The sequence below is a fragment of the Nyctibius grandis genome, chromosome 19 (genome assembly GCF_013368605.1).
Source record: "Nyctibius grandis isolate bNycGra1 chromosome 19, bNycGra1.pri, whole genome shotgun sequence".
NCBI lineage: Eukaryota > Metazoa > Chordata > Aves > Nyctibiiformes > Nyctibiidae > Nyctibius > Nyctibius grandis.
The window spans coordinates 757,025-784,668 of record NC_090676.1 but is presented as its reverse complement, the minus strand read 5'-3'; the positions used below and the strand labels follow the sequence as shown (position 1 = coordinate 784,668).

The window sequence follows — 27,644 nt, the reverse complement described above, 5'->3', positions numbered from 1 at the left end:
CCCTCCAAACCCCCCGTGCCAAGGCGCATCGCTGCCCTCGCCCCCTCCGCACGGGCAGAGCCCCGCGCCCCACTCACCTGCTCCTGGGAATTCATCACCCGCAGCTTCATCTGCTTCAGGTACGTGGAGGTGAGGGGCATGTTGTAGTCGATGATGCCAGAGACCAGAGAGGAAGGCGGTTCGCTCTCTGAAGGACAGAGGAAAAACTTCACTTAGATACAGGGACAGAAGCACAAAGTTATGATGTGTTCTCATAATCGTTAACCATATGTATTTAGAAGCACTTCAAATCCCCAGTGAGAGCCGGTGCCCGCTGAGCTCAGGTCCCTGTAAGAACACGACCCCACCAAGAGCATAATTACAGAACAGATGTTGTTGTGCAAAAAAAAAGAAAAAAAAGCATTGCTGTCACCTGCAGAAAAGCCTACACAATATAAAGAATTTTCAGTCTACCAAACCAGCACGTAGCAGAGGAAGGACCCTGGTCTCGCCGATGCCTCAGAAGCACTTCCATGCACATGGGATTTATGCAGAGGTGGATGAGCCAGAATACCAGGATATATTTGCAGCTTGCTTTAGCGTCGCAAAGTCTTGCCAATTTTGCTGGGATTCCCTCAGGTAGGAGTTAACATTAAGGCAACTTATTAAGTATCTCTATCTGGTGATGAAGTTATTTTTAACACCCTCATTAAAACACAAACTTAATTTTTAAAATCTTTAATTTAAATTGTTCCTGTTGATTCCTCTGGCTGCAGCATATTGAGCTCTAGAGATCGCTCCAGATTCAGACCGCTCTTGCAGATCGTCTTGCCTGGCCAGAAGAGCCCCCATAAAGCAAATTCTCAGTGATTTTTCTGAATTCTCAAAGGTTTGTCCGCTCTGCCATCATCACTGTGGAGCGTGTAAGCTTTCCATTCCTCTCTCTGAATCTCCCTGGCTGGCTCACATTTTCTGGGGTCACTGGTTTCACCGGCCCCTCTGACACAGCCCCTTGAACAAGAGCCTTCAAGAAATGTTTTACAGCACCTTAAAAACCCCATCAACCCAAACATAACGGGGCTGCTTTTCAGAAATGCTGAATATCAGAAAATCCCAGTGAAACTCAGCGGACCTGAAGGCGCTTCACCCCTCTGGAGTCATCAGATCTATCGTGTCTGATTAAGAAATGACCCGACCCAAAAACTGTCTGTAACTGACTTAAACATCACACAGGTTTTTGCAAATCTGTATCAAGAGCCTACTTAGGGTCCATGGAAACACAACCCTTTTTCTCCAGGTCCATCTAACTCATCCCTGGGCAGCTGAAGCGTTCCTGCCTGTGGACGCAGGGAAGGGTGCCCAGAGCTACTCAGGCCACCAGCTCGCCCAAACACGAGGGTGCAAAGCTTTTAGGAACCTTGTAAACTAATTCCTCCCCTCTTTTCTCGTGGCTGTATGCCACTGGTCTCTGGCATGCTTTGACCTATGGATTAATTAAAAGCACTTCTATGTCTCTATATATTAAGCACCCAAAATAACTCATTATTCTGCTGTGCAAGGATGGTACCTTGTGACAAAAAGATGCTCAAATCCCAGTGCAAGGGGTGCTTCTCACAGGCTGGTTCTGCAGTGAAAGGGGAAAGAGCTCTCAGGAACAAAATGTGCCACCTCCCCAGGCTGGCTGGGAACGTCAGTATCTGAGGCTTTGAGGAGAGTTTAGGAAAGCATTTGCTAAGCGTAACACAGATGGAGCTGCTCTTTCCTTGAAGCACGGGTGTGGATGAGGTGAAGCTCTCGGAGCTCTGAGGATGTGTGCTGCTCTCCTGCCATCCCCCCTGCACAGCTCAGCGCTGCAGAAATGAATGAGGTTCAACAGAAGCAGCTCGGCATCCTCAGACAGGGAGGAAGAGGGAGGTTTTGTGCTTAGATTCTGCCTGAAACCATCCTGATGTAGATCTGGAATAATCCCATTAGCAGCCAGAAATTTACTGTGAATTAGTGCAACTGCAACAGATAAGAGCTTGAGCCTAAGAAACCCCAAACCTTTTTTCTTTTTTAAGCTAACTGGAAAAGAAAGAAAACCTTTGTTTTAAAGGGCCTGGGGGACTCCATGGGAACAATCCTCATATCCTATGTCACAAGAGGGGGCTACTGGAATCCTTTAGCTCATTTTTCAAAAAAGTTATCTACATCACATGCCCCATGTGTCGGACATACAGATGGAACACGCAGAATGGTTTAAAGCAAAATGGTTTTGATCCTAATTCCACACTTGTATAACTCCACTGGAATTAGTCCTAATTTAATAACAGTGTAAAGAGATCACAGCAAAGTCCAGCGATGTTCAAAGTTTCCCACGAGTGAGACAACTTGCTTTTATGAATGATCTGGGTGCCCTGTGGGGTTTGATGTCAGATATGTTTAATTAGGGATTTTTGTGATCACAAATGAAATGTGTTGAGGTTTGTTTAATGGACAAGAGAAGTAGGAAGAGATGGGAATGACTCAAATTTTTTCATCTTACCGAGCTAAACCTTACCTGTATATGCTTGTAGGTGTGTATGCACGTGCATACACCTGGGTAATTCTTCTATGACCCCAGTGTTTTTTCAGGTGATCTGCTCCCGATAAATCCCTGACTATGTATTAGTGAAATCAGACACTTCCCCAGTAAAAGTTACCTTATCTAATCTACTCCATGCATTTTCACAGGTACTTAGTCACTGTTTAGGTACAATTCAGAGCAGAAAGGCATTTCTGTCCGTCCATTCCTGGTGGGTAAGAAGCAGGACTCAGGTAAGAACCTGCAGGTAAGAACCTGCACTTTGTCTGTGCAGGATCCTTTGTTTTCCTGTTTGATTCATTTTTAAGAGACCTGCTAAGGGGGAAAGCTTTATGACAATAATTGATAACTGATATTAATTTATAAATTTGCTCAGGACAGACAGATCTCAGCCCCTGATCATGGTTTCCACAGCCAGGACCGCTCTGGGGAGGATACTCAGCACCTGGTGTTCTCTGAGCTGGGACAGGTGCCGTGTCGTTGGGGTGGCACGGGGAGACATGGGGATGGTGGGTGGGCAGGAGTTCCTGAAGGAACAATGACCCTTTTCATCAGCTGCCTCCTGAAAAGGGACCCTGAGCTCCGGGGTGGCCAGCTCGGCGAGTGCCAGGCGTTTAGGACAGAGTCCTGGTTTGGGTCAAGCCAACAGATGACATCCTTGTTGGCCTGACTCATCCCACGGCCCTTCCCATCCACCAAGCTGACTGGGAACGTCACCCGTGATGGATGCAGCACAATCAGTGTAGGGGCCAGGTTTGCTCCCAGCGAGGCTAAAGGCCAAAACTTCTCTTGACCTACTTGGAAAGAGGGATCAGGCCCTCAGACAGCAGAGTGGGAAGTGCCGCGGTAATGGAGCTTAGGCTAATAAATGTCACAGAGGATTATTTGGGAGAGTTTCTAAAAAATATAACAAGTACAAAGCATTTCAGTCACTAGCTTTGGATAGCTGGCACACCTAATCCACTTAAACGGAACCTCTGGGCTGTCCCTAGCTCTGCTCCTAGCAGTAAACAGTCAGAAATCAGTATTTAATACCAGACATTTTCTGTTGTTGGGTCCTTTGTTCATTTTATTCTGCTTCTCTGCCTGATAAGAGCTACCAAACGAGCCTGTTTGCCTCAACAGTTTTGAAACAGTCTAACTCTCTGCAGCTTGCTTATGTCTTTTTAAAGAAGCAATTTTGTTGGGTGAAACCTCTCAGAGTCAGTTTGATGCTTTGCACTTGATCATGAAAACAAGTTTGTAATTCAGAAAAAGCACACAAACATCCACGTTAACCACTTACTCCAGAAGAAAACCTGGCCCCATCCTATGCACCGCTTCTATCTTTCAGGCCTAGGAGCTGCAGACTGGTTCTGTTTACAAAAGAACCACAACGAGCCAGCCACCACAATGGCCATGCTAATTGGTTGCATACATAGACATAATATAACTTTGATTACCAGAAGACTTTCTGTTATCAAAAATAGGATCACGATGTGCATATCTATTAATTACTGCAAATTACTTCTTTATCAGAAACTTCAGTTATTCGGACACGAAATTCAGTGTCTTTCATTAGAAAATTAATAGTTTAAGGAAAAAATTTTGGTTTTTTTTCAGAAATCGAAGTTTCCACCACACACCATTACAGGTTGATTGCAGACCTATCTGCAATATTTTTGACCCAAGCTCTGTACAGTTGCCCTGGGGAAGCTCGCAGAGAAAGCCAGACCGCTTCCGCTCTCTAAGCTGGGAACAGTGACAGACAAACCAAGATTTAAGCAATTCTTTCAGCTTGGTTATAAAAGTGTGTGAAAAATAGCACAGGTTAGGAAAACGGTTAGGACAAGGAGTATCTCAAGGATGGGGCAGTGTCCTGACCGCTATCAGTGACACCACGCCGGGACGAAATGCTGCGTCAGCCGTGCTGGCAGGATTCACTCGCCTTTACCTTTGGGCTCCAGTCCGTTGGAGTTGAAGTGCATCCTCTTCTGGCACTCGGTGCAGCTCATCAGGAACCTGGTCACAGCTTCTCTCGGGAGGAACGCGTAGGTCTCTGCGATCTGGGAAAACAACGAGCTGGCTGCATGTCCTGGGCGAGGGAGAACGCCGAAGGGAGAGCCGGCGCGGGAGGCCACGGGCACCCTCTCGCCTCGCCTGCTCAGCCCAGCCACGAACATCAACACCTCACAGCAGCGCACCGGTCCCTCAGCCCCGTCCTGGGATCCCTGAATCCCCCCCTCTGGAGCAACTGCTGATGGAGGAGCATTTTGGGAGGGTAACTGGTGTGTCAGAAAGGCACTGGGATGCGAAGGAACAGACCTTCGGACCCCCTGCGCAGCCTCTCCGTTCCCCCTCGGAGCCTGGGATGAGTGAAGCTACGGACGTGTAAGAATCAAACAGGAGAGTAAGGTCTCGTCAGCTCTGTTTGCATTGTTAATTACCATCACACCAGTAACCTGAAGAATCCATTAATCTTTTGTAAGGGCAGGTCACTTTTTCCCACAATGACAATCAATTACTGTTAATAATACTGTGCACTGCTGTGACATATTTTAACTAGGGAATTGAAAACATTTTTACAAACAGTAATGAATTAAGTCTCCCGAACCTTTGTGGGATATTTGTATTTTACAGATGAGGAAAAGCTAAGGATAAATATTTAAAACTTGGATGCCTGAAGTTAAACACTATATCCAGACCTAAGCACCCACAGAAGGTGCCTGGCTGTCACAGAATCCTGTTATTCCAATTAATCCCTGCCAGCAGCAATTTTACAGTATTTCTAAAGATCAAGACTGGGTTATTTGGAGAAGGAATGGGGCAATTTTCACGTAGATTTCTTTAAGGCCATAAGAGACCATCAAATCATGGAGTCTGACCTTCTGTGTCGCACAAGTCAGGGAAGCTCACCCAGGTTCTCCTGCAGCCCAGTAGCCTGTGGTTTGCCTAAAACATCTTCCAGGAAGACATCTGGTCTTAATTGGAAGGCATTAAGAGGTGGAGAGCCCACCTCTTACTTTGGGGCTGGTTCCTACGGTTAATCACCCATCCTGTTTGGTCTAAGTGACTTGTCCCAGCACGGCGGTTCCCAAACGCGGGGCCGTGACCTCAGCAGGGGTCACAGCACTTACAAGTGGGGTCATAAAGCAGACAGAAATTCAATTGTTTGTGCCAGTCCTCGGGGCTGCGAGCCCGGCAGAAGCGGGGCTCGGGACGGGAAGCGGGGCTGGAACCAGACACCCCGGAGCGAGGGCCGGTAACGGGGCGAGCCAGGAGGGCAGCCCGGGACGTCCTCATCCCCCTCCTCTGGCCAGTGGGCATCACCCTCCCGCCTGATTTTGTTAACAAAAATTAAAAATACCTAAATTCCGAGCATTTTTCTACCCTACAGGAAAGGGTGGTGGAAAGCTTGGAATAAAATAACGTTATGGAAGAAAAGGAATGGGGCAGAGGCAGAGGGTTTGGCTGATGGTGGCTGAAGCAGCCCCGTGACCCACGCTGCGGTGGGACGGAGAGACATTTATCTCCACTGAGCGGCAGCAGAGCCCGAGGATTTACACGCACGCTGCTGCCAGATGGGTGGAAAGTTCAGGCGGGGACCTTGTCCCAGCCCTTCCAAGGGAGGATGAGGATGCAGGGCCTGGTCCTCCTGGGGTTCGCCCTCTCCGCAGTGACAGCCCCATCGAGCTCTGTCATGACTGAGGGGATGCCCAGCTCAGCCTTTGCCTCTGTGCGGTATTTATCGATGCCCGAGCACTAGGGACTCCCACAGAAACTCCGGAATTAGGGGCCTGGAAATTGCTGGTGGCAAACGTGGTGGCGTGGGGCAGGCAGGAGCTGCCCCGTCACGCTGCCCGCGGGGCTGAGCCCCGTTTCCCGGCCTCTCGTGCTCCAGCAAGCCACAGCCTCGGCTGCAAACGTTCAGCTAATTTTAGTGATACAGTTGTTATTCCTCAGCTGATTTGATGCTCCGCAGAGCAGACAGCTTCCTTGATGAGTTATCTCCCATCCAAACTCCCTTTCTGATTGCCTCCCTCCAGAGGTCACGGACAAGGGCAAACTCTCCAGTGCCTCTAATCAGCAGCGGTGGGGAAAGGCAGAGGGAGAGAAAGGGCTGGGGACACCGGAGCCTCCCGAGCTGACCACCCAGCAGCGTCCCTCGGTGTGCCCGAGCCGCGGGGTACGCCGTGCCGCGTGTCACCTCCAGACCCGGCTGCGAAGGCACCCGGGGGAGACGAGGCGTGAGCGAGGCCAGGCAGCCCAGCCAGGCAGCGTCCTGCCGGGTCAGGAGGGGATACAGGCTGCTGATGTGATGAGCTCAGCTCAGGAGGGAGACGGAGGGGTGGAGCGTGACGCTCTGACTGCTGCGAGCAGGCCTGGGAAAGCAGCCGGATCCCGCGTGGTCCCCCGAGGCTGTGCAGGGCGCAGATCGTCCTCCAGAGCTGAACTGAGGGAATTAGGGGAGGGTCGGGGTGGTCTGCTGGGGAAACGAGCGGGAAGTCTCTGAATTGTGGTCGTGCTGGAGGGGCTGGGCCCCCCCGACTATAAAGGGGTCACCTGCCCCCGGCCAGGAGGGTCAGCGTGTGCCCCGGCCCCGCCGGCCCCACGCTCTGCCGCAGGGGCTGGAGCTGAGCACAGAGCCCTGCTCCCGAGGGCTCCCACCACGTGCAGGGGGCTGCAGGGCACTGGGCTGCCCCTCCGGCACAGCCAGCACGCAGGGCTACTGGTGGGCTGGGGACATGGGCAGGCAGGGCAGGCAGGGCAGACTCCAGCCCCGAGCCGGCCCTGGCAGCACACTGAGCCCTGCATCATCTCAGGCATCATCGCAGAGCACAGGGCAGCCCGCACAGACCTCTCCAAGATGATGCATACACCAGAGACACGAGCTGCCAGCCAGCCACTTCTGTCTCTAAGCGACCTGGTCCTTAGGGCTGTGGGATTCAAGGGAGTAGCTCGGGTTTGGACAGTAAATTCAGCTCTTGTAAAAGGAAAGCTGAAATGTTTGCATCGAAGGGCTGTGCAGAGTCAGGAGAAACAGCGAGCTCCCTGGAGAAGCACACTTCGAGCTAAATTATTCCTGACCTAACTAGAGTGGTTTCAGGATGGAGAGGGGTGGTTCTCAGCATCCATGGAGCACCTGATGAGACGCAGCTCGGTGCCTGCCTCCATTTTGTCACAGAGGGAGCCCAGCCTGGGCTGGCGAGAGCATCCACCCGGCCGGGGATAAGAGGCGGGCTCGGCCGTGCTCCAGGCCCCGTTCTGGCTGCTCCTGCCCTTCGAGGCCCACACGAGGCATTTCCCTCCGGCTGAGGGAGACAGGGAGGCAGATGGCACAGAGCAGAGTGTGCAGGGGACTGGGCAAACACCCCCTCAGCCATCACTAACACAGGGCGTTTCTCTTTTTCTTCCCCCCCCAGACATGTTCAGTTGTCTCTGTACGATGCACTTGGTCTTTCCTCTCCCACTGGCCACTGCAGCCCAGTTTCCCATTTCCCCATCATAGCTGCTCTGCCTTTACACGACTCCTTTCTCACGCCTCCCCACACAGGCAAACAGGACCCTCTTTCCCCTCTGCCTCCTGCCAGCGGCTCCGCTTCTACCTGCCCTCCCGTCCCCGTCCCCACCCCGCGGGACGCCCGCTCCCGCGGCCCCTCTGCCCCTCCGCTCCCGCCCCCTCGCTGCCCGCGGCACGCCAAGGGGGACTCTCACCGCTCGGTAGGTTTTCTTCTGCCCGGCATGTTTGGGTGCTTTGCCCGGCTCCGACGAGCTCTCCACATGCATCGAGTATATGATGTCAAAGAAATCTTCCACCACAGCCACGCGTTTCAGAGAGATGCCCTCGGGCTCCGACAGTCCATCTGCCCCCTACAACAGTGCAGGCAAGTCGAGTTAGTGTCAGCGGTGGGTGACAGGGGTGACGAGATGGGCCCGGGGCTAACGCGGTTGGAGGGGGCAGAGTGGCAGTGCTCCAGCCTCGGGCTGCCTTGGGCACGGGGGATGTGGGGGATGAATTAAACAGTGCTCCAGGGAGGATGCTGCTGTAGCCAGGGCAGTGGCGGCTGCTGCTGTTGTGCTGCTAAAGCTGCCAGTGAAACTGGGCCAGGAACAAAAACAAGGGAAGAGTCGAGAGTGGAGTCACAACCAATCGAGAAATTCAATTTTCATAATTTGGGATGATTTTGCCAGGCGGGGAACAGGCAGAGGAAGCTCTTTGGACCTGCACATGGCACCAAACCACCCTGGGAAGCCCCACAATGTGGGGCACCCTCGCTGGCTGCAGCCCCTGCGGACACCGCAACGCCAGGATACGGCCCCTAAAGGAAGGAGACAGCACTGCCCTCCTTCCCCGCGCTGACCTTTCCAAGGCACCCTCCCTCTCCCGCACACGCAGAGCAGCTGAGCGCTGGCAGCAGCAGCACAGCTCTTTGTGTGTCAGGATGTGCCGGAGAGCAGGAGGCAGTAATTCTGCCACTCGGCAGTGGTGACAGACTGGTGGGAGTGGGAAGTATGGGGAGCAGTGCTCCTCCGAGCTGACTGGCACCAACGGTGTCAGCTCACGCTGGCAGGGAAGGGGAGGCCGCCTTTGGTACCCGGCAGCTGCTAACGGCGCTCGGGCACAAAGCACCAGAGCGGGGAGTGCTAATGGGAGGGAGCCGGTGGCTGCTCTAATGGCTGGGGGGACCGAAAAGGGAGGTCGCTTAGCTGCTTCCTTGAAAAAATGCCATTATTGCATAGACAGCTGTACGTATGCAACAATATATATATTATATATGCATACGTATATGCTAGGCACGGATGCAGCGGTACACACCAGGCTGGGGAGCAGCGACTGCGCACCTCCATGACCTGCAAACTACCTTTTTCACGCACATTGACGCCTCTGGGAGTGCAGGGGGAGGCTGGCAGAGGTCTGTGTGCAACGGGAACACCCCGTCTCCTGACCTTCATTTTCTGTTGTTATTGGTGGTTGGGCTCTGTGTATCTTATATGGTCTATAGATTGAATAAATGCTGCTCTTAAGCCACCAGTCAAGGGACTCTCAAAAATCAATCATTTAGAGGGACTGCCTTCTGCTGAAGACTACCCAACCTCTTGGGGAAGCAGCTTTTTAATGCTCCGCACCCCAATGTCAGAGCAGAGGCTGCCCGTGCTGGGCACGGGCTGCAGTGGGACAGGTCACTGTGCTCCCCGGGACACGGGCACGAGGATTTTCCAACACAAACCACCGCTGCCTTCCCCGGGGAGCCCTGAGCCGTGTATAAAGGTGGCTGTAACAAAGGGAATATTGAGAGCGAACACAAGGGGCAGGGTGGCAGGGCTGCCGTGGCGGGGGCCGGGAAACTTCGCCCCGGGGAGTGTCTTTGAGGAAGATAGAGCTAATTTCTGCTGTCACCGTTCGGGGAGTTTCGCTTTAATCGAGGGCATGGGTATTCCCCTGCCAAGGAGGAGCTGGCATTAGGAGGCTTCCTACTGACCAATAATCCTCAGAGCAGGGTTGAAATGAGGATAATTACAGAAACAGGACAAAGGAAAACGCATCAGGAGAAAAGCACAGTCAGACGCAACAAGCAGAGCCCTCAAAATTAAGGCTGTAACCAACCCCGTACGCAAATCACTATTTCCAGGGCCATCCCACCCAATACCCTCCTCCCTGCATGGCCAGCAGTTCCCTATTTCCTCCTCGGTTTCACAATGGATGCAGTTAAGGTAACCTCAGGGTCTGGGCATCGCTACAGCCTCTCTGCTCATCCCACGCTGCCTTCCTCTCCACCCCGGCTGGATGTGGGGGGCTGGAGCTGCCTCCTCAACATCCCATTCCCCGCAGACACCCTCCCCTGACTCCTCACGGATCTCCATCCCCTCGTCTGCCTTGTGACTTCTCTCCCCATGACGATTATTTAGCTCTGGGAAGCAGGTGAGATGCAAGCGGTCTCAAAGCCACTGGATATAAGAAGCTGTATCAAGTCAGGGCTTCTAGGATTACCGAGGTTTATATCTGGCAATATAACCAAATGTTGACCTAGGATTTAAGAGGACACACGTGCTACAGACTACCTCTCAGAGCGCCCACGCCCCTCTGGTTCCTCCTTCCACGCCCAGCATTGCTCAGGAGTATTCAAGGCATGAGTCAGAGCCCGTAGTATCTCAGAACAGCTTAAAACCCCTTAGGTTTAAAAAACAGTAAAAATCCAGCTGGGAAGGATGGGAATAAGGGATGTGTTTACCCCCTCTTGGTGTTGGGGCTTTATTGGAAGCCACCTGCCCCCAAAATGAGTAAAAGATTTCAGGAGAAAAGCTCAGCCTTGACATAAGCGCTTGGAAGCAGGCGGCACTTCAGGTCCTGAGGAGAGGGAGCCCTGTTGCCACCTTACAGGCACCCCAGTGCTCCCTACACTCGCCCAGCATTAGTTTGTCCCTCCCCCTTCCCAGTATCTCCTCCCGCACCCCATCCCGCAAGTCTTGCCCCCCTTTCTCCCACCTCCTCCCCACCTTCCCAGCGCTGTTAGCGCTCTCCCTCCTCTCACCTCCTCTCCTCCAGGCTCCCCATCACGTCTCTTTCCTCCTCCTTGTCCTTTGTTTTCCCTGTCTCCTCCAGTCCCACATTTCTCCACTTGCCTCCTCCTCACACCTCACGAGCCCCTGTAGCCCCACGTCCCCCTGCCCTCCGTGTCAGCCCCCTCCAGCTGCGCCCTCCAGCCCCGTGCACAGCCCCAGTGCCTCCGTCCCCCTGCATCTCCCAGGCCCCCCCGCTCCATCTCCCCGACCCAGGCCACCCCGGCACCCTCGGCTCCCTGACCTTCCACTGCCTGCGCACCACAGGCACCTCCTGCTCTGGGGCAGCCGGGCTCTGTCTCTAGCCGGGACCCGTGCTGGGGGTTGCTGCTTCGGGCCGGGGGTGGCTGCTTTATGCCGGGGCCACCTCACGCCCCGTGCCCGGGGAGCTGTGGCCGTCACCACCAAGGCCGGCGTGGCCGGTGAAGAGCACCGGGGGGTGTCAGCCATGTCAGGCAGAGATGTCTGGGGTGAGGCACGGGACGGGCAGCGCTACCACACGCCTGGGGACCGGCCATGGCGCTGGCACCTTTGTTCTCGGCAGCCGCCCGGGCCCTGCCCGCCCTCCCCCGCGCCTGCCGCAGGGCCCGCTCGGCCCCCGGGGCCCGCTCGCACGGCCCGGCCCGCCGCGGGCTGCCCCTGCCCGCCCTCTCCCCTCCGCCCTCCGCGGCCCGGCTCGGTGTGACAGGCCGGGGAGGCCGGGGGGGGGCCCGGGCGGCGGCGGCGGGGCCCGGGGCCGGGCGCGGCGGTGACATCTGCCGCGGCGGGCGGGGAGCGGGGGGGGCGCCCGGGCCGGGCTGAGGCCCGCCGGCAGGTAGCGGGGTAACCATGGCAACCGGCGGGGCCGCGCTGCCGGCGGTAATCCGCTCCCCCGAGCCGGGCCGGGCCGCCGCCGGCTCCTCCGCACGCCCGCCCCGGTTGCCCCCGCAGGGCCCCGCCCGGCCGCGGGCAGGGCCCCCCCACGCCGGGCCGCAGGCCGCGGGCAGCGCCGCGACATGCCCGGGCCGCTGGCTGCGGGCAGCCCCCCCGCCCCACAGGCGCCCGGGGTCCCGCTCCCCACAGACCCCTGTGCCCAGCGGGCCCCGGGGACAGGCGGCCCCAGCTGGCTCCTCTCGGCACCCGAGCCCCCCCACGGCAGCCCTGCCGTGTCTCCCCCACGGCCCTGCCCGGCCTTAGGGCCCCACAGCAGCACCCACGCGTGTCCTTGGCCAGCCTCCCCCACCCAGCCAGCTCCCTCCTGCTCCCTGCGACCCGCTGGGTCTCCGCAGGCCCCCGCAGCCGTTCCTCAGCCTCCCGGCGTGTGAGAACTGTCATAATCGGAGGGAGTCGCAGCTGAACTGCAGCACTGACAAGCGAACTGGGCTCTCCACAGAGCAGCAGACCCAAGGCCGGCAGCTGCCATGCGATCCCCTCGGCGCTGCCCCGCGGTGACCTCCACCCCGAGCCCCTGCGAGCTGCCACCAGCCCGCGCGAAACCAGACTCCCAGCCCGGGGCAGCTCTGCAGAGAGGCCAAGGGATGAGCAGCGAGCTCCACGCAAAGGGCTCCCCATCCCTGCAAGCCCTTCCCCACCTCGGACTCTCTGATTTGGGAGAAGCTGGGAGGGTTTAATCTGAGCTGCAAGCCAGGGAGCCATCTCTGCAGAGCCTGAGTGCTCCCAGCTCCTCTTCAGACCGACTGGGGTGGGCACTGCTGTAGGACCCCGTACCTGCCCCGGGCTGGGCTCAACAGCCTGGAGGGTCCTGGCTCTACCCAGGCACCGGCTGGCACAGGCAACCTCTGCCTCCTCCAGCGGGGCTGGCAGCTCTCCTGGGGCCCAGCAAGCTGCCCCTGCTGCGCTGCTCCACAGAGACGCATCCCTTTTCAGAGGGGGGCACGCGGGAGAGCCATCGGGCAGGGGGGTGCTGGAGCAGAAGCGGGATGGGAGGGAGCACCGACTGCTTCCCCATCTGCTGTGTTCAACGGCAGATAAAACGCTGCCCTGGCCTTTGCGCGAGGGGCTGATACCAGCCGAATTCAGCTTCCTGTGAGTCAAAAGCCGCTTCCTGCCGGCAGAGCCCTGCCTGATAATGGCTGCCCTCTGCTCTCTGGCCAGCGAGCAGACCCTCAGCCCCCGCCTCTTCTCGCACTTCCCACATGAAAGCACTCGTCTCTGTATCTCCCAACCGCAGCATCTCCCCTCCCAGTACGTTAAACTCTAACTTCCCGCTGCTGTCTGGAAGGGCCACCATCACCCTCCTCCCCGGGACTCACGAACGGGAGGTTTGGGGCCAGCTGCCCCTCAAGGTCACCTCCCTCGCATGCAGGAGAGAGGCAGTGTCATTCGCCCTGCCTGTGTTCCAGCCGCCTGCCAGCAACGGGGCACAGCTGCCGTCCCCCAGCTGGGCCAGGATTGAGGTTCCCTGGTCCCGCGCTGGGCACAGCCGCGGGGTCCCCACCCCTGCCCGGCAGCGCTATCTCTGTGGCAATCGGCCGTCCCGCGCCCACGCTGTGAGCCCTCGGTGGTTCCCTCTGCTGCACGCGCAAAGGTGCCGTCACATACCTGTTTTGAGGTTAGCAAGCTTGGGTTTGTGTTTCATCTGAAGCGCTCTGCCGCTCTTTTCTCTTTAAGCCTTTCTAATTTCCTACAACTTGTGTTTTGTTCTACGGAAATTTCTGTTCTTTAGAAAAAAAATTACCAGCTGTAACGGGGAGCGGACGCGCACAGGAAAAAGCAGTTGGATGGAAACTGCGACATAGAGCAAGGGATGAAATCCTGCCGTGCCGTCAGAGACATCCCCATCAGGTGCTGCAGAGATGACACCTCGCGTCCATCTCCCCGGGCAGCCCACCGCCTCCCCGGCTGCCTCCCGGGTACCGCCGGCACACGGAGCAGCACGCGCGGAGCACAGCCCACCTCTGCAGTTACTGCTTCTGCCCAGGCTTCGGTACCGAAACAGACATTTTATTTCAATATGGACTCTTACAACTTTTGATGAAGAAACTGTTCTTGGTACTTCTCATCTCTGGGAAGTCAGCCCTTGATTGGCTTCTATATTTAGACTTCTCCAGGGCTTTAGGAAGTTCACTCCTCATGGTATTTAGGTGTAGGATGAAAGCAGCTTTTGCGGGGGATATGTTAAACCACAGCAGGCTCCCTCTGCTAATGCTGCGAGGAGAGAGAAGAGCTAGATTCCTCAAACTTCCCTCTTCCTCTTGTCCCTCCCGCCACGGGCACAGTGCATGCCTTAGAAATAGGCACTGGGGAAATGCTAGGCTGAGAACAACATCAGCTGTATTGCTCTAATAAAAAGAACCCATCAGAAGAATATGGGAAATGCTCTCACACATCTTGCTCTTTTTTTCTCCTGGAAATATTTTGCCGGGAAATTTTTCTGGTTGAAAAACGGGGGAAAAGCAGTTGCTGAAATGTTGATGATGTTTCTCTGCGCTAAGCATTTACATGTCATTTCACACGAACCACCAAGCAAACATGAAGCCCCATCCTGCACTTCCAGCTACAGTCCTCCTCACTGCAGTAAAAACAGCCCCGGCTCTTCTAATCAGACAAGCTTCACTCCAGCCCAGGAGAGTTCATTTCTCCAGGGGAAACCACAGCACAAAGAAGTCGTCATTTTCCCAAAGCTACGCGTTGACTCAGGCCAGGAGCCGGCGGACAGGCATGCCCGAGGCCCCGGCCGCCAGCCTGCGCTGGGTGCATTCGCATTGTTTCTCTACCCAGAACTGTACACAATACTTTTTTTTTTTTTTGCAAAGTAAATACTTCCTTGTGAGGGGGAGCCGGGCGCATTATTTTTAGATGGCAAACAAAGCTGAGGTGTATGTCTTTCGGCGGGGGACAGGCGCCTCTGACGAGCGAGCTGCTCTTTCAGCAGCCGCAGCTGAGCTGTCGAGATGGGTCCAGGCCTTTGCTCTGACCTCGGCTTATTCCTCTCCCGGCTCCCAGGCCTGGGAATGAAAACACGGCGGCCTGGGAGGGGCGAGCCTGGAAATGGCTGCCGGGCCTCCAGCTGCGCAGAGGGCCCAGGTGGGCTGTGGGTTTTGCTGCGGGGGGCTTTGCTGCGGGGGGCTTTGCTGCGGGGCGCCTGGCTGGTTGGTGACAAGGGGCCGTGGTGGGCGCGGGGTCTGGTGGGTGGCTGCTCCCCTGCGGAACGGGGCTGCCCCCCATCCTGGGCCTGCCCGGGCAGAGAGGCCTGCTCGGAGGCCTGCTCGGAGGCCTGCCCTGCGCGGGAGGCAGAGGACATTTTGCACCGTGCAGGAGAGCGGAGCTGCCTCCCTGCGAGCCCCGGGCCGCGTGCCGGTGGGGCCAGCCGGAGGAGCAGCCGGATCCCCAGCAAACGCAGCGCTCCCCAACAACCGTGACTGCGCGCCCGCCTGCCCGGAACGAGCCGGGAGCCGGCGGTGCCCTGCCTGCGCCGTGCTGCCTGCGGGCAGGGTGACAGGGCAGGAGAGGCTGTTCCAAGGGTAACGAAATCCTGGGTGCTGTGGAGCAGCCTAAGCTGCCCTCGGAGCACCCTTCCTCTTGGGCTTGGTGAGAAAAGCTGCTGTGACCCCGTGAGCAGAGCACCCGACTGACCTGCCTGGGACACACTCCCCTGGGGCTGGGGCCTTCCCACCCGCCATCTGGGAACCATTGCGCTGCTTGGCTCTGCAGAGCACCAGGACCGGTGCGGGAGGGGTGTCACACTGTGGCTTGCCAACAGGGAAGGTATCACGGACATCGTTATTTGGGGATTATTATAATGTTGCAGTATTTTTTATTATTTTGAAATAGGTAGAGTTAAAATGTGAGTGTTGGGGTTTTTTTAATAAACCTGTAAAGGTGGCTAGCAATTGCTTAATGTCATTAGGACCTTGGTTTAGGTGATCTGGGGGGGCATGCTGCAGGGGTGGAAAAAGGGGGGGAAATGGCAGACTGCATTTAGAGTTAGAAGAGCCCTTATATTCCACAGCATCATGAAAGAAAGCTAAAAAATACTGACAATATAACACAAACTCAGAACATGTTCAGAGCTGGCTCTTCCTTGAAGTAACTTATCACTGTGAGCGATCTCCACAGCGCCAAGGCACTAATCTAATAAAGATCACCACCAAAGCAAAATCCTTCAGGTTGGAGGGGGACAAGGCATTGTAGCAAGTGATGAGGTCACCTGTCACAGCAAGGTGACCCCTCTCTTCCTGGGAACAGACCCAGCAGCGTTAGGGCAGCCGTGTGACATCGTCATACCCACAGCGCGGACACAGTGATGTCAAAATGAAACTACGGAGGAGGAGGCACAGAGCAGCAGCAGCAGTTCGGCTTGTCAGTGGCAAGCAAAATTATGTAAAATAAGTTACAAATGATGCTACAGCGAATGCAGGTCAGGCCGGGCTGAGGCTGAGCCCTGGGTGTGTGGCACCCTGGTGCCACCTCCCTGTCCCTGGCAATTCAGAATAAGTGGGCCACAGCCAGAGACTCCCACAGGAACAGCGAGAGGTGCCTCTAGGAAACTGCTGACAGCTCAGCAGCCGTTCGAGGGGGGTAAAACGCCCTCCCCTCCCCAAACCCAGCCTCCTCGCCAGGTAAGGGCACTGCAGGACTCGAGCCGTGCCGCGCCGCGGTGGCTTCAGCACAGCCTGTCCCTGGCGCTGGAGCCTGGAAATGCCGATCTCCTGCTTTACACCTGAGCACCTCCACGTCGCTTGCTGCTGCTCCCCGGGATCGCGTGCCTTAAATGCGGACGGTGCCGAACCACGACAGTCGTGTTGGACTCCATCAGCCCCGCTCTCAATACACGAACCCAGAGAAACACAGGGCAGCTGCCCTCGGTGAGAGCAGGCGCCTGCCGTTGTCACCGCACGCGTTTGTCCTGGGCTGCACGCGCGGCTCTGCAAGGGGGGGGGGGTCCCGTACAGGGACTCGGGGGGGCGTGGGGGAGAGATGCTGATGGCAATCTGCTATGTCTCTCCCTGTACTCACGTGAACCCCCTCTGTATTCTGGATGTTTCCACCATAACCACACAGGGTGGTCCCCAACTCTTCCAAAATCCGAGCTCTGACTTGTGAACGCCCAGGAAGGACTGATTCTCCACTAACCTGGGACAGCCAAGGGGTTTTTTTTGAGCTTTTGATTGAGACTACACATGGGGGGAGCAGAAGTCGAGTATGTTCTTTAACACTCCGTCATGGTAATCCATCCACAGAGACCTCTCTCCCGGGTCTGACACAGGCCAGCAACATCCCGTTGCATCTGGTCTAACTGCCACATCACCGCAGCTGGGACACACGGGTCACACGGAGCCGCTTCACATCTGGGTCCCCTCCGTCTTCTGTGAGCCTGTGTCTCCAAACAGGGATGCTACTGGGAGCAGAAGAAAGGGAGGGCAAACCAAGCGGGGCAGGGAAGCCAGATAATTAATATAACCTGCCTTCTGCGTGAGGAATAAATTGGCAGCTGACAGGTTATAATCTGTGCAAGCGGGATCTTCACAGGAGAGGTGAAGGCTCCATTGGGGGCCAATTGGATGGTTAATTAGGAGGACAAAGCGGAGGATTCGTGAAAATGTTTATGAAACAGTGCTTGGCAAGGGAGCCTCTGAGAAACGCTCACCAGAGAGGAGTTGCTTTTGGTTAGGAGGAGGAAACACGAGGGTGAAACAGCAGAACCGAGCACCGAGAGAGAAAATAGCGACGTGAACGTCTGTACGAGGGACAGGGGATTCCCAGGTGCAGCGCAGAGCGGTTCAGGGAAGGCCCCTACGACATCTAATTTTTCTAGAAATACATGGGCCGTGTCCTCCCTCTTCCTCCTCCCTCCCCGGTCCCCACCCTGTGACCGGCAGAGCCGGGGCAGTGCGGAGCAGCCTCTCGAGGTGGCTGGCAGGCGGCCGCCGCGGCAGCCAATCCGCGCTCCCTTCGCCGCGCAGAGAAGGGCACGAGGAAAGCAATTAAACCGGAGCTTTGATTAGGACTCACAGATGACTGCTTGTGTTAGAAATGCCTGAGCTTCTCTAAGCGTCTTGGCGGCGGCTGGAGCCGGCCGCTCCCCCATCCCCTCCTCGGCGCGCCGCTGCTGCAGCGGGAGCGTGACTGATGCTCTCTGTCCCACACGCGGCTCCGAGAGCTCAGAGGTAGGAACCAGTTGCTAAGAGACAGGACCGTACTTTCCAGCCCACATCCAGACCTTTGTCACCAGCTCAAGGGCTTTCTGCTGGATGCAGGTGAGCGGGAGCGGGCAGGCCTCCTCCCAGCCCAGCCCCGGCGCAGGGAGCTGCAAAACCGGCATCCAAACTGGTGATGGGGATGACAAACCCGAACGTGTCCCCAAGGGACGAGGTCCATGGGCTGGCTGCTTGTCCCAGTGCTGTGAGACAGCAAACTGGAACACCCTGCCGGCAACTGGGCACCAGCACAGAACCCAGAAGGTTTTGGATGTCTCGGCAGTGTGGATGAGTGAATGACTTGGGGTTTGCCTTGAGATCACTCCTTCAAACGCGAGCCAAGCCAGGAGTCCCAAACTTCATTCTCCTTTTTTTTTGGAGGGTGGCTCAATGAGTCAATTCCTTTTCAGCCCAGAGACTCCCAGAACACAGACCCCTCACCACCCCTGGCAACCGGGAAGCCCAAACTCCGAGCCACAGAGACCGAGTTACCCCATCTTCCCCCGAACAGCCCCCCTCCCTCTCAGCGAGGAACGGGGGCACCGGAGCCGCCAGCGTTGCCTCTGCCAGTGTGCTGGAGGCAAACTTGTCCTTCTGGGCTACCGAGCCGAAGCAGAGCAGGGACAGGTGGGGAACGTGCCCGCAGCACCTCGCGTTCCCCACCAATGCTCTGGGAACGGCCCCAAACCGCGCTGGTGAGGCACGACCAGCCTCAGCTTCCAGCACCCGCTGCCTTCACCCTGGACACGCAGGCAAGAAGCCGTTACGCCAAACCTCTGCTCCTGCTGTCTGCTCCCATGTACACGCACACACCGTCTGCAGCTATTTCTCCTCAAATAAACTGCTACTTTTTGGCACCAGCCATGACAGTGGAGGTCAGCAGCATTCCAACAACGGTGACGATGTTGGCCAACAGGTACCTGCCCTCACTACAATCAGCTAATTAAACCAGACCCCGAAACTCAGTGGCGGCTTTGGCCCGTCTCGATGCAATTCTTTAGAGGTGGGCACAGCTAATACAAGACCAGGGGAAGGTAATTGCTAATTTGCACTAAAGGAAGAGATCTGAATACGCATTCCTCTGTCACAGCGATGCAGACAAGGCTTTGGGAAGCCAGCGGGTCCGTGCGGGCTGGGGGAACGGACACCCCATGGACGCCCCTCCACGCCTCTGAGGTTTCCCTGCCATTTTGCATTTTTACCTTCTGCAGAGCAATACCTGCCAAGAACCACAAACCTGAAAGCAATTGGGGGGTGAGGGAGGTAACTTTTGGATGGAAGTTATCGGAAAAATGCTGTTCCTCTCGGATCAGCCACGCCGTCGATGTCTCTGGCATCACGCAGGATGTACAGCGTAGATGGCAGACAGATTATTCTTTTAGAACCATTCAGTCAGACACGTACCAGGGGACCGGGAGGAGTGGTGGGATGCGGGACCTTTGCCAATGTGACTCCAGGTCTCCCAAGCACCAGCGACCAAAGCCCAACCATAGAATCATAGAATTGTTCTGGTTGGAAAGGACATCGAAGATCATCGAGTCCAGTCCCTGAGGCGGAGGCTGTCTGGGGACGGTGCTACCTCCCACCGGAGCTGCACCACACGTGCCGTACCACACTCCTAACAACCGCGGTGGGGGCTGCCTTATCATCAGGCTTGTAGTCGTGGCAGGAAAAAAAGCAAGGACTGAATTGGATAACAGTTTCCCCCCTTACACAGAATCACAGACTGGTTTGGGTTGGAAGGGACCTTAAAGCCCATCTAGTTCCAACCCCCTGTCACAGGCAGGGACACCTTCCACCAGACCAGGTTGCTCCAAGCCCCATCCAACCTGGCCTTGAACACTGCCAGGGAGGGGGCAGCCACAGCTTCTCTGGGCAACCTGGGCCAGTGGCCCTAGAAGTGGCTTCATCAGGCTGTCCTGGAGGGGTGGGAGTGGGCAGGAGCTGGAAGGGGCTCTGCTGCCAGCCCTCCTGCACCCAGCTCGGCGAGGAACTTCATTCTGCCAGTCTGTGTAACTGCAGGTCATCAGAGCTCTTTAAATTCACCTTACAAAGGCACTGGAGGCTTTTGCTCTCAGGCCCAGAGGACCGGGTATCACTGCTGGGACTCCACGAGCTGCTTCAGAAGTAAAAACCGCTCCTGATGGTGTGCAAATCTGGAGCTGAATCTGGCAGGGATGTTGATGTAGGAGGTTTTCGCTAGACTGGGTTAGATGGGACCACGCACCCAGGCCAGCGTCGTGCCAGTCTCCTAAGTGCACATTTAAACATAAACGTGCCGTGGGTTCAGCCAGTGCTGCCCACGTGCTCAGGGTGGGCTGTTCCGGAGCAGGTGAAGGCTCTGTATGCTCTAAGCAAGGCTTGTGCTATAGAGGTAATAGACAATTTCTCAGATAATACCCTCAGGCCCATTTGCCTTGTCTAAGGCTCTTCTGAATGGTCTTGATTTATTTTTTTTTATCACTTCAAGTCCACAGAAAGTCTAAGTGGTTATTCACACAGTGAAAAACCTTCTGCTGACTAATGTTCTTAGAGGTTATAGATGTGCAGCTTTTGGGGGCACTGAATATGGGCATTGAAGGGTACTTGTACCAGGAAAAAGGCAGCCTCTATTAGCCGCCGGAGCAGCATCTTTCCTCCATGCCCGGCTCCTCAGCTCGGGCGTTGTGCCGCTGTCCTGAGGCCTGGCACCGCGGCTCTCACAGCACAACGCTCCCTCTCTCCGGACCTAAAATGTATTTAGGGACAGGCTGGATCGTGAGATCTATCCGGTGTCCCCGGGGATGCTTTTCCTGCTGCCGGTGGACGGCCTCCGTCCATTTCGCTTTTTGGTCCCATCAGTTCTCTCCATAGCGCTCCCCCCCCGTAGCACCGTTCCTCGGGTGAGTCTCCCCAGGCACAATTGTGAAATAATTTCGAACATCTGGCTCCGGGGGAGCCAGCACAGGTGAACTGTACTTGCACAACAGCAACCCACCCGCGCAAACATCCTCAGCCCTTCCGCAACGCCTACAAGCACCCCAGAACGTCGTGCCAGCTCGGCCGGGCGCAGGGAGGCAGCGGGGAAGCCAAACCAGCGCTGCAGAGGCCACGCCGTCCCCGAAGGGCCGCTCTGACGCCAGCCTTCCCCGGCCTCACCCCGCAGCCCTGCGGCCGGCACCGCGCTGCCAGGACCAATCCGTCCTGCGAGGCCGGCCCCCGCGCCGGGGCCGTGACAAGCTCCCACCGCGCACGGCGAGGACGGCGTTGATGTACGGCGTGTGCACGACCGCTCCCGCGGCTCATGCCCGAGCCGAAGGCTGAGGCGAACCCCCCCTGCACGCCCTGCCTCTGCATCCCCGTTGTCACCAAAGCGCTGTCCCTTTCCCTGCGCCCCGTCTCCATCTCGCTCCGCGTTTGTACGAGAAAGACTGTCTAAATGATGCTAAACGCTCAGGACAAGAGGGACACGAGATTGTAATGAACTGCATCTTAGCGCCTTGTCACGAGCAGATTCTCCCACAGTTCTCAGCAGATCTGGGGAGGAGGGAGAGCGCATCCCGTGCCGGGGTCCGGTCCAGTCCGTGGATAACGAGGTGTTTTACACCTTAGCGTGCGTTAGCCACGTCAAAGAAGGGCAGATCTGGGCACTTTGGGCTGGATCCATTGTCTGTGCTGCCATAGCACACAAAGCTGCCCTCCTCCTCCTCCTCCTCCTCCTCCTCCTCCTCCTCCTCCTCCTCCTCCTCAGTACAGCCTAAACGCGTTTTTTTCCAACTCCCTGACCCAAAGGATGCAGCGTCCAGCCCGCACGTGAATAGGGCTGTCAGGCAACGTCCTACACTGCTAAACCTCCAGTGTTTATCTGCACAGGGTTTTTTTTTAATTGTATGTGTTAAATGTCCAGCATCTTTGGGACATTCATCTGGGAAAAAGAAATCTGAACAGCCTCCGTGCCAGACATCCGTCCGCACTGCTGTTCCTATTCCCAGTGCATTCTTTGAGAAGACCACCATCTGCTCTGGCCACCACCTAAGGCAGATGCCCCCTTCTCAGTGCACAGTCCCAGCTCTCAAGCCACCCAAATCTGATTAGGCCTGTGCTGATGAGAGGCCTGGAGGAGGGCAAGGGAAAGTTACTCAGGAGAGAAAATAATAACCGCGCGTTAATTACGTTTTCGCTACAGATGCGCAGAAAACACACAAACCAGCTCAGGATGCGTAAGCCAAAAGGAACCGCTCCGCCGCGTTGCTGCTGGGGGGTTATTATTATTTTTTGCGTTTGGGATTATTATTTTTTTTTTTCCCCAGAGGAGGAGCGGCCCCAGCCCTGCCAGGGGAAGGAAAGACCTTATCCCCACTGCTGCCCTCTACGCGCTCCTCACCACCTCTCCCAGCTTTCGCTCCCCGTGCCTCGGGTTTCCTGTAGCGACCTGCAGACACAGCAGCGCGGCGTGCCCCCCCCGCCTCCCCCCGCGTGTTTTCCCCGTCTCTCCGGCCGTGGGACAGTCCCAAGCGCGGTGCTTCTCCGGCAGATGTGCTCAGAGAAGGGCGAGCGGTATCAGGTTGCTGAGGAGCACGGCCAGGAGAGAGCAACTCCAGAAGCGTTTGGGAAAAGCGGCTGAACGGGCGTTAAACCAGAATACAGGCTGCACTGCTGAGCAAAGAGCTCGTATCAGCTTCGTGAATTATTATTTGACTGCATGCATGAGAGAAATGAAATACACCCACAAACCCAGCCCAAACCACCGAGGACGGGGAGAGCACGGAATTATCAGGAGCTCAAGAAAATCCCTGTCAAGTTACCTCTAAATTTGAGAGCCACTTCAGGCAAACCCAAAGCGCAGCAACTGCACCCGTCTGAGAGGGTCCACGGGATTCCCAGCAGAGAGGGGCACGGTGGGGCTGGGGAGGGCCGGGACAGAGGGGCCAGGAGGCAACAACTGCTACAGACTCGGTGCCAGCGGATTTTGGGGAGCGCAGTGACCGCCCTTCCCTACAGCCAGGGGCTGGGTAAAGCGTCCCCAGCCCTGCGTGTCGGGCAGGCTCTGGGAAATAAGCGCTATTGCCCCTCGGAAAACGCAGCCGTCCCCCGGGGGCACGCCGGCTTTTTGTTCCTTGGGTTACGGGAGCCTGGGTGTATCTCTCTCCTCTCTGGAGCCTGCAGGGACTCCGCCACGGAAGATGCACGCGGGGGCCTAGCCACGCTCCTGGCTGAAACTTCATCTGTGCAGAAGCCCTTTGGGAATACGCGGGCTTGCGCCAGCCTCGTTGAGCTGCTGACCCTGGGGACTCCCTCCCGGACAAAGGGGAGGGGGCGTCTAGCTAGCGGCAGGGTCGAGGGAGTCTGGCTCGGCCTCTCTGGGGTACCATGACTCTGCAGCATTCGGAAGATCTGGGATAGAGTCGCCGGCTGGATGGAGAGGACCCGGGGGAAGCGCTGAGCTGGGAAGGGGGTACCGCTCCTCACCCGCCCTCGGCGGGGGCTCTTTGGGGTGGGGGCGAGAAGCGGGAGAGGAGAGCTGCGAAGAGGTCTCCAAAAAAAAAGAAAAAAAAAATTTGCAAGGAATTTTTTTGGGGCATGGCATGGGGGAGGGGGGCTGCAAGGGGAGAAAGAAAGGCGCCTCTGAGCACCACGAAGGGAAAGGGAGAAATAATGACCCTTCCCCCTCCCCCCAATAATAAGGCAGACCAGATGGGAGGTAAATAGTGCGTTTAGAAGCATTTGCCACAGATGGGCTGCCCTCAATGGAAGCATCCTCCAGCCACATCAATGCTGGAGTCTGTGTGTGCACAGAAAACACTGCACCCTTTAGAGCAGCGGCAGCAGCAGCAGCAGCAGCAGCGGGGAGAGGAGGGGAGGGACGGGGGGGGGGGGGGAATAAAATAAATCCCTCCCGGAGCCCTTCTGTGCCCGATGGGCCGGTCCCCCCCCACCCGGACAGGGGGGCAGCGGGGACGGGGGAGCGCGGTCGCGCTCTGCCCCCCTGCCCGGGTGGGGGGGCACCGGTCCGCCACCCCACCAAAGTTGCGCGTTTCCCTCCGCTCCGGGGAGCGGGGAGCGCTCGGGACGGGAACAATGGGGCGGCGGGGCAGCCCCGGGCGGCGGCGGGGCGGGGAGGCAGCAGGCAGGGAGCGGGCAGGGAGGGAGGGAGGCGGCCGGTGCGCCCCACGCCGCCGGCCCGGCGGGGAGCCGAACAATGAGGCTCCGGCGGGGGAGTTTCCCGGGACGGCGGCCCGCGGGCAAGGAGGGCGGAGGAGGGGGGGGGGCTGCCCTAATCCGGGCTCTGCCGCTGCCCGCATCCCACACCCCCCCCCCGCCCCGGGGCACCGGCTGCAGCGCCACGGGACGCCGGGGCCGGGCGAGCCGCAGCGGGCCGGGCTCTCCGCTCCGCTCCGCTCGGCGCGGCGGGCGGGCAGGGCGCGGCGGTGGCGGCGGGGGGGGGGGTGGCGGGGGGTGCCGGCGCCCCCTCCCCGCCGCTCTCTGCCCTTGACTGCAGACCTGTCCCCGGCCGTGGGGCGGATGGGAAATGCCGGGCGAACGTGATCGGACGGGGCGGGGGGGGGGCAGCGGGGACCGCACCGGGCGGCGGCGCGGGCCGCCCCCCCCCTCCCTCCCGCGGGGGCAGGTGCACGGCAGCGGGCGCGGGGCACCGCCGCCCCCCCCCCTCCCCCCGCTTCCCCCACCGGCAGCACCCGGGGACGCGACCGCACCGGATGGGACGGGGACGGGGACGGGGACCGGGGGCGGGGGGGCGGCGGAAGGTGCGAGGCTCCGGGCGGGCGCCTCTCGCCATCCGCATCCCGGGCGGGTCGGGGCGGCGGGGGCGCGGTGGGTGCCCCGGGAGCGGCGGGGGCTGCGGGAGCGGCCGGGCCCCGCGTCGCGCCCCGCATGGGGCATGCGCGCTCCCGGCGGCCGGCGGCGCGGCGGGGCTGGGCCGCCCGGTGCTGACGGGACAGGGCCGGCGCGGCGGTGGCGCGGACAGGGGCCCCGGGGGTGCCCGCCCCCGCCCCGGGCAAACCCCCCCCCCCTCCCGCCCGCACCCCCAGGGAGGACAGACAGACACGGACAGGCAGGCAGACAGACAGACACAGAGCCCCCGGGGCACGGAGCGCACTAACCGTTCCCGTTTTCACCGGCACATATACCACCACTTGACCCATCTTCGTCGCCTCCCTGGTGCCGTTTCCCAGGCGGAAGCCCTTGGACCGGACCCAGAACTGGAACTTGCCTTTCTCCCCCCCGCCGGAGCCGCCGCCGGAGCCGGATCCCCCCTGCAGCACCTCGGCGATGCGCTGGTACTTGCTCCGGGTCACCGTCTTGGTTTTGGCCGAGTCCCCGTAGGTGCGCAGGCACCAGTCCCGGAACTGCCGCCCCAGCTCGCTGTCCCCGGGGCGGCTCCCCCGCAGCAGCAGCGGCGGCTTCGGCATCGCCCGGCCGGCGGCGGCGGCGGCGGCGGCGGCGGCAGCGGCGGCGGCGGTGGCGGCAGCGCCCGGCCCCGCGCCCTGTCCCGGAGCGGGCGGAGGGGCAGCCGGGGCGGCGCGGCGAGCCCGGCCGGCGCTGGCGCGGCCCGGGACGGGCTGCGGGGGCGACGGCCGGGATGGAGCGGGGAGAGGGGGTGAGGGACGGGGGTGGCCTTGGCGGGGCGGGGGGGGGGGGCCGCCGGGGCTCGGACAGCGACCCGGCTCGCCGGGCGGAGGGAGGCACCGGCGGCGCCAGCAGCAGCAGCCGCTCCTGTCACAGGATCACAGGCGGCTCCGGCTCGTCCCCCTCCCTCCCTCCCCTCCCTCCCTCCGCCCGCCCGCCCGTCCCTGCCTCCTCCGCCCCCCCCCTCCGCCCGCCTCCTCCTCTCAGCGGGATCCCACCTGTTAGAGCGGCCGCGCCGCCGCCGGGGCCCCCCCGGTCCCCCGGCCCGCCCGCCCCGGGGCCACCGTCCCCCCCCCGCCCCGGTCCTCCTGCTCCCCGCAGCGCTGCCGGTGGGATGCGCTTGGCCGGGCCCCCCCGCCCCTCCCCGCTCCCCGGCCCGTGCGGGCCGGGGAGCGGGGAGGGGCGGGGGGGCCCGGCCGAGCTGGGGAGGTGCCGGGGGTCGCGGGTCCAGGTGCCGGTCCCAGACAAAGGGCCGGCGGGGCGCGGGCGCACGTGTGCGGCGGGACGGGCCCGGGGGGGGGGGGGGGTTGGGGGGGGCGGGCACCTGCCGAGCCGCCGCAGAACCGGGGAGGAGCCGCGGGGGCAGCGGCAGAGCCGGGGTCCGGGCAGCCGCCGGCACGGCCTGGAACGAACGGGACGGAGGCGGGAGGAGCGGGATCGCCTCGCGGCGCCCTCGGCCGGGGCCGCCCGTAGCGGCCGGGGCTTGTCCCGCACCGCGCCCCGGGGCAGCCCGCGATCCGGCCGGCCCCGCAGCGGGAGACAAAAGGCCGGACCCCGGCCCCGGGGCTTCGCTCCGCTCCCCCCCGCGGCCGCCCCCGCCCTCCCTGCGCGCCCGGTCGCTGGGCAGGAGCCGGGCGAGCATCGTCCCCGCGGGCCGGCGCGGGGGGCGGCGGGGGCTGTCCCGCCGCTGCGGGGGGGGGGCTCGGGCCACGGGCCCGCTGCTCCGTCTCTGAGGGGTCTCTGGTGGTGGCGGTCACAGCTGGCGCGGGGGCGACGCGGGGCCGCCCGTCCCAGGCGGCAGCTGCGGCTTCTGGGTCTCCCCGGCGGTCACACGCGTGTGCTGTGGTGCTGGTGGTGACACGCGTGTGCTCCCACTCTGTTCTCCGGTGCCACGTGTGAGCTCCTGGTGTGTCCATCAGTGCCACGCGTGTGCTCCCTGTCCATCAGTGCCATGTGTGTGCTCCATGCCCAGCCAGCAGTGCCACACGTGTGCTCCTGGTGTGTCCATCAGTGCCATGTATGTGCTCCATACCCACCTGGCAGTGCCACGCATGTGCTCCTGGTCTGTCCATCGGTGCCACGCGTGTGCTCTCCGTCCATCAGTGCCATGTATGTGCTCCATACCCACCCGACAGTGCCACACATGTGCTCCTGGTGTGCCCATCGGTGCCATGCGTGTGCTCCCTGTCCATCAGTGCCATGTATGTGCTCCATACCCACCTGGCAGTGCCACGCATGTGCTCCTGGTGTGTCCATCGGTGCCATGCATGTGCTCCCTGTCCATCAGTGCCATGTATGTGCTCCATACCCACCTGGCAGTGCCACACGTGTGCTCCTGGTCTGTCCATCGATGCCACGCGTGTGCTCCCCGTCCATCAGTGCCACGTGTGTGCTCCACGCCCATCTGGTGGTGCCACACGTGTGCTCCTGGTGTGTCCATCGGTGCCACACGTGTGCTCCCTGTCCATCAGTGCCATGTATGTGCTCCATGCCCACCCGGCAGTGCCACGCATGTGCTCCTGGTGTGTCCACCAGTGCCACACATGTGCTCCCTGTCCATCAGTGCCACGTGTGTGCTC

The 27,644-nt window shown here is 59.2% G+C and overlaps 1 protein-coding gene across 1 annotated transcript in view; it reads right to left on the bottom strand.

The window, feature by feature from the left end:
• Positions 1-25,628, bottom strand: part of NOL4L (nucleolar protein 4 like) — a 57,639-nt gene extending 32,011 nt beyond the window's left edge. Inside the window, exons 1-4 of the mRNA XM_068416119.1 lie at positions 25,320-25,628; positions 8,237-8,392; positions 4,476-4,587; positions 78-187 (exon numbers count right to left, since the gene is read on the bottom strand). Of these exons, the coding sequence (XP_068272220.1) occupies positions 78-187; positions 4,476-4,587; positions 8,237-8,392; positions 25,320-25,628 (687 nt within the window). The remainder of the gene's footprint in view (positions 1-77; positions 188-4,475; positions 4,588-8,236; positions 8,393-25,319) is intronic.
• Between the last annotated feature and the right edge of the window lie 2,016 nt (positions 25,629-27,644).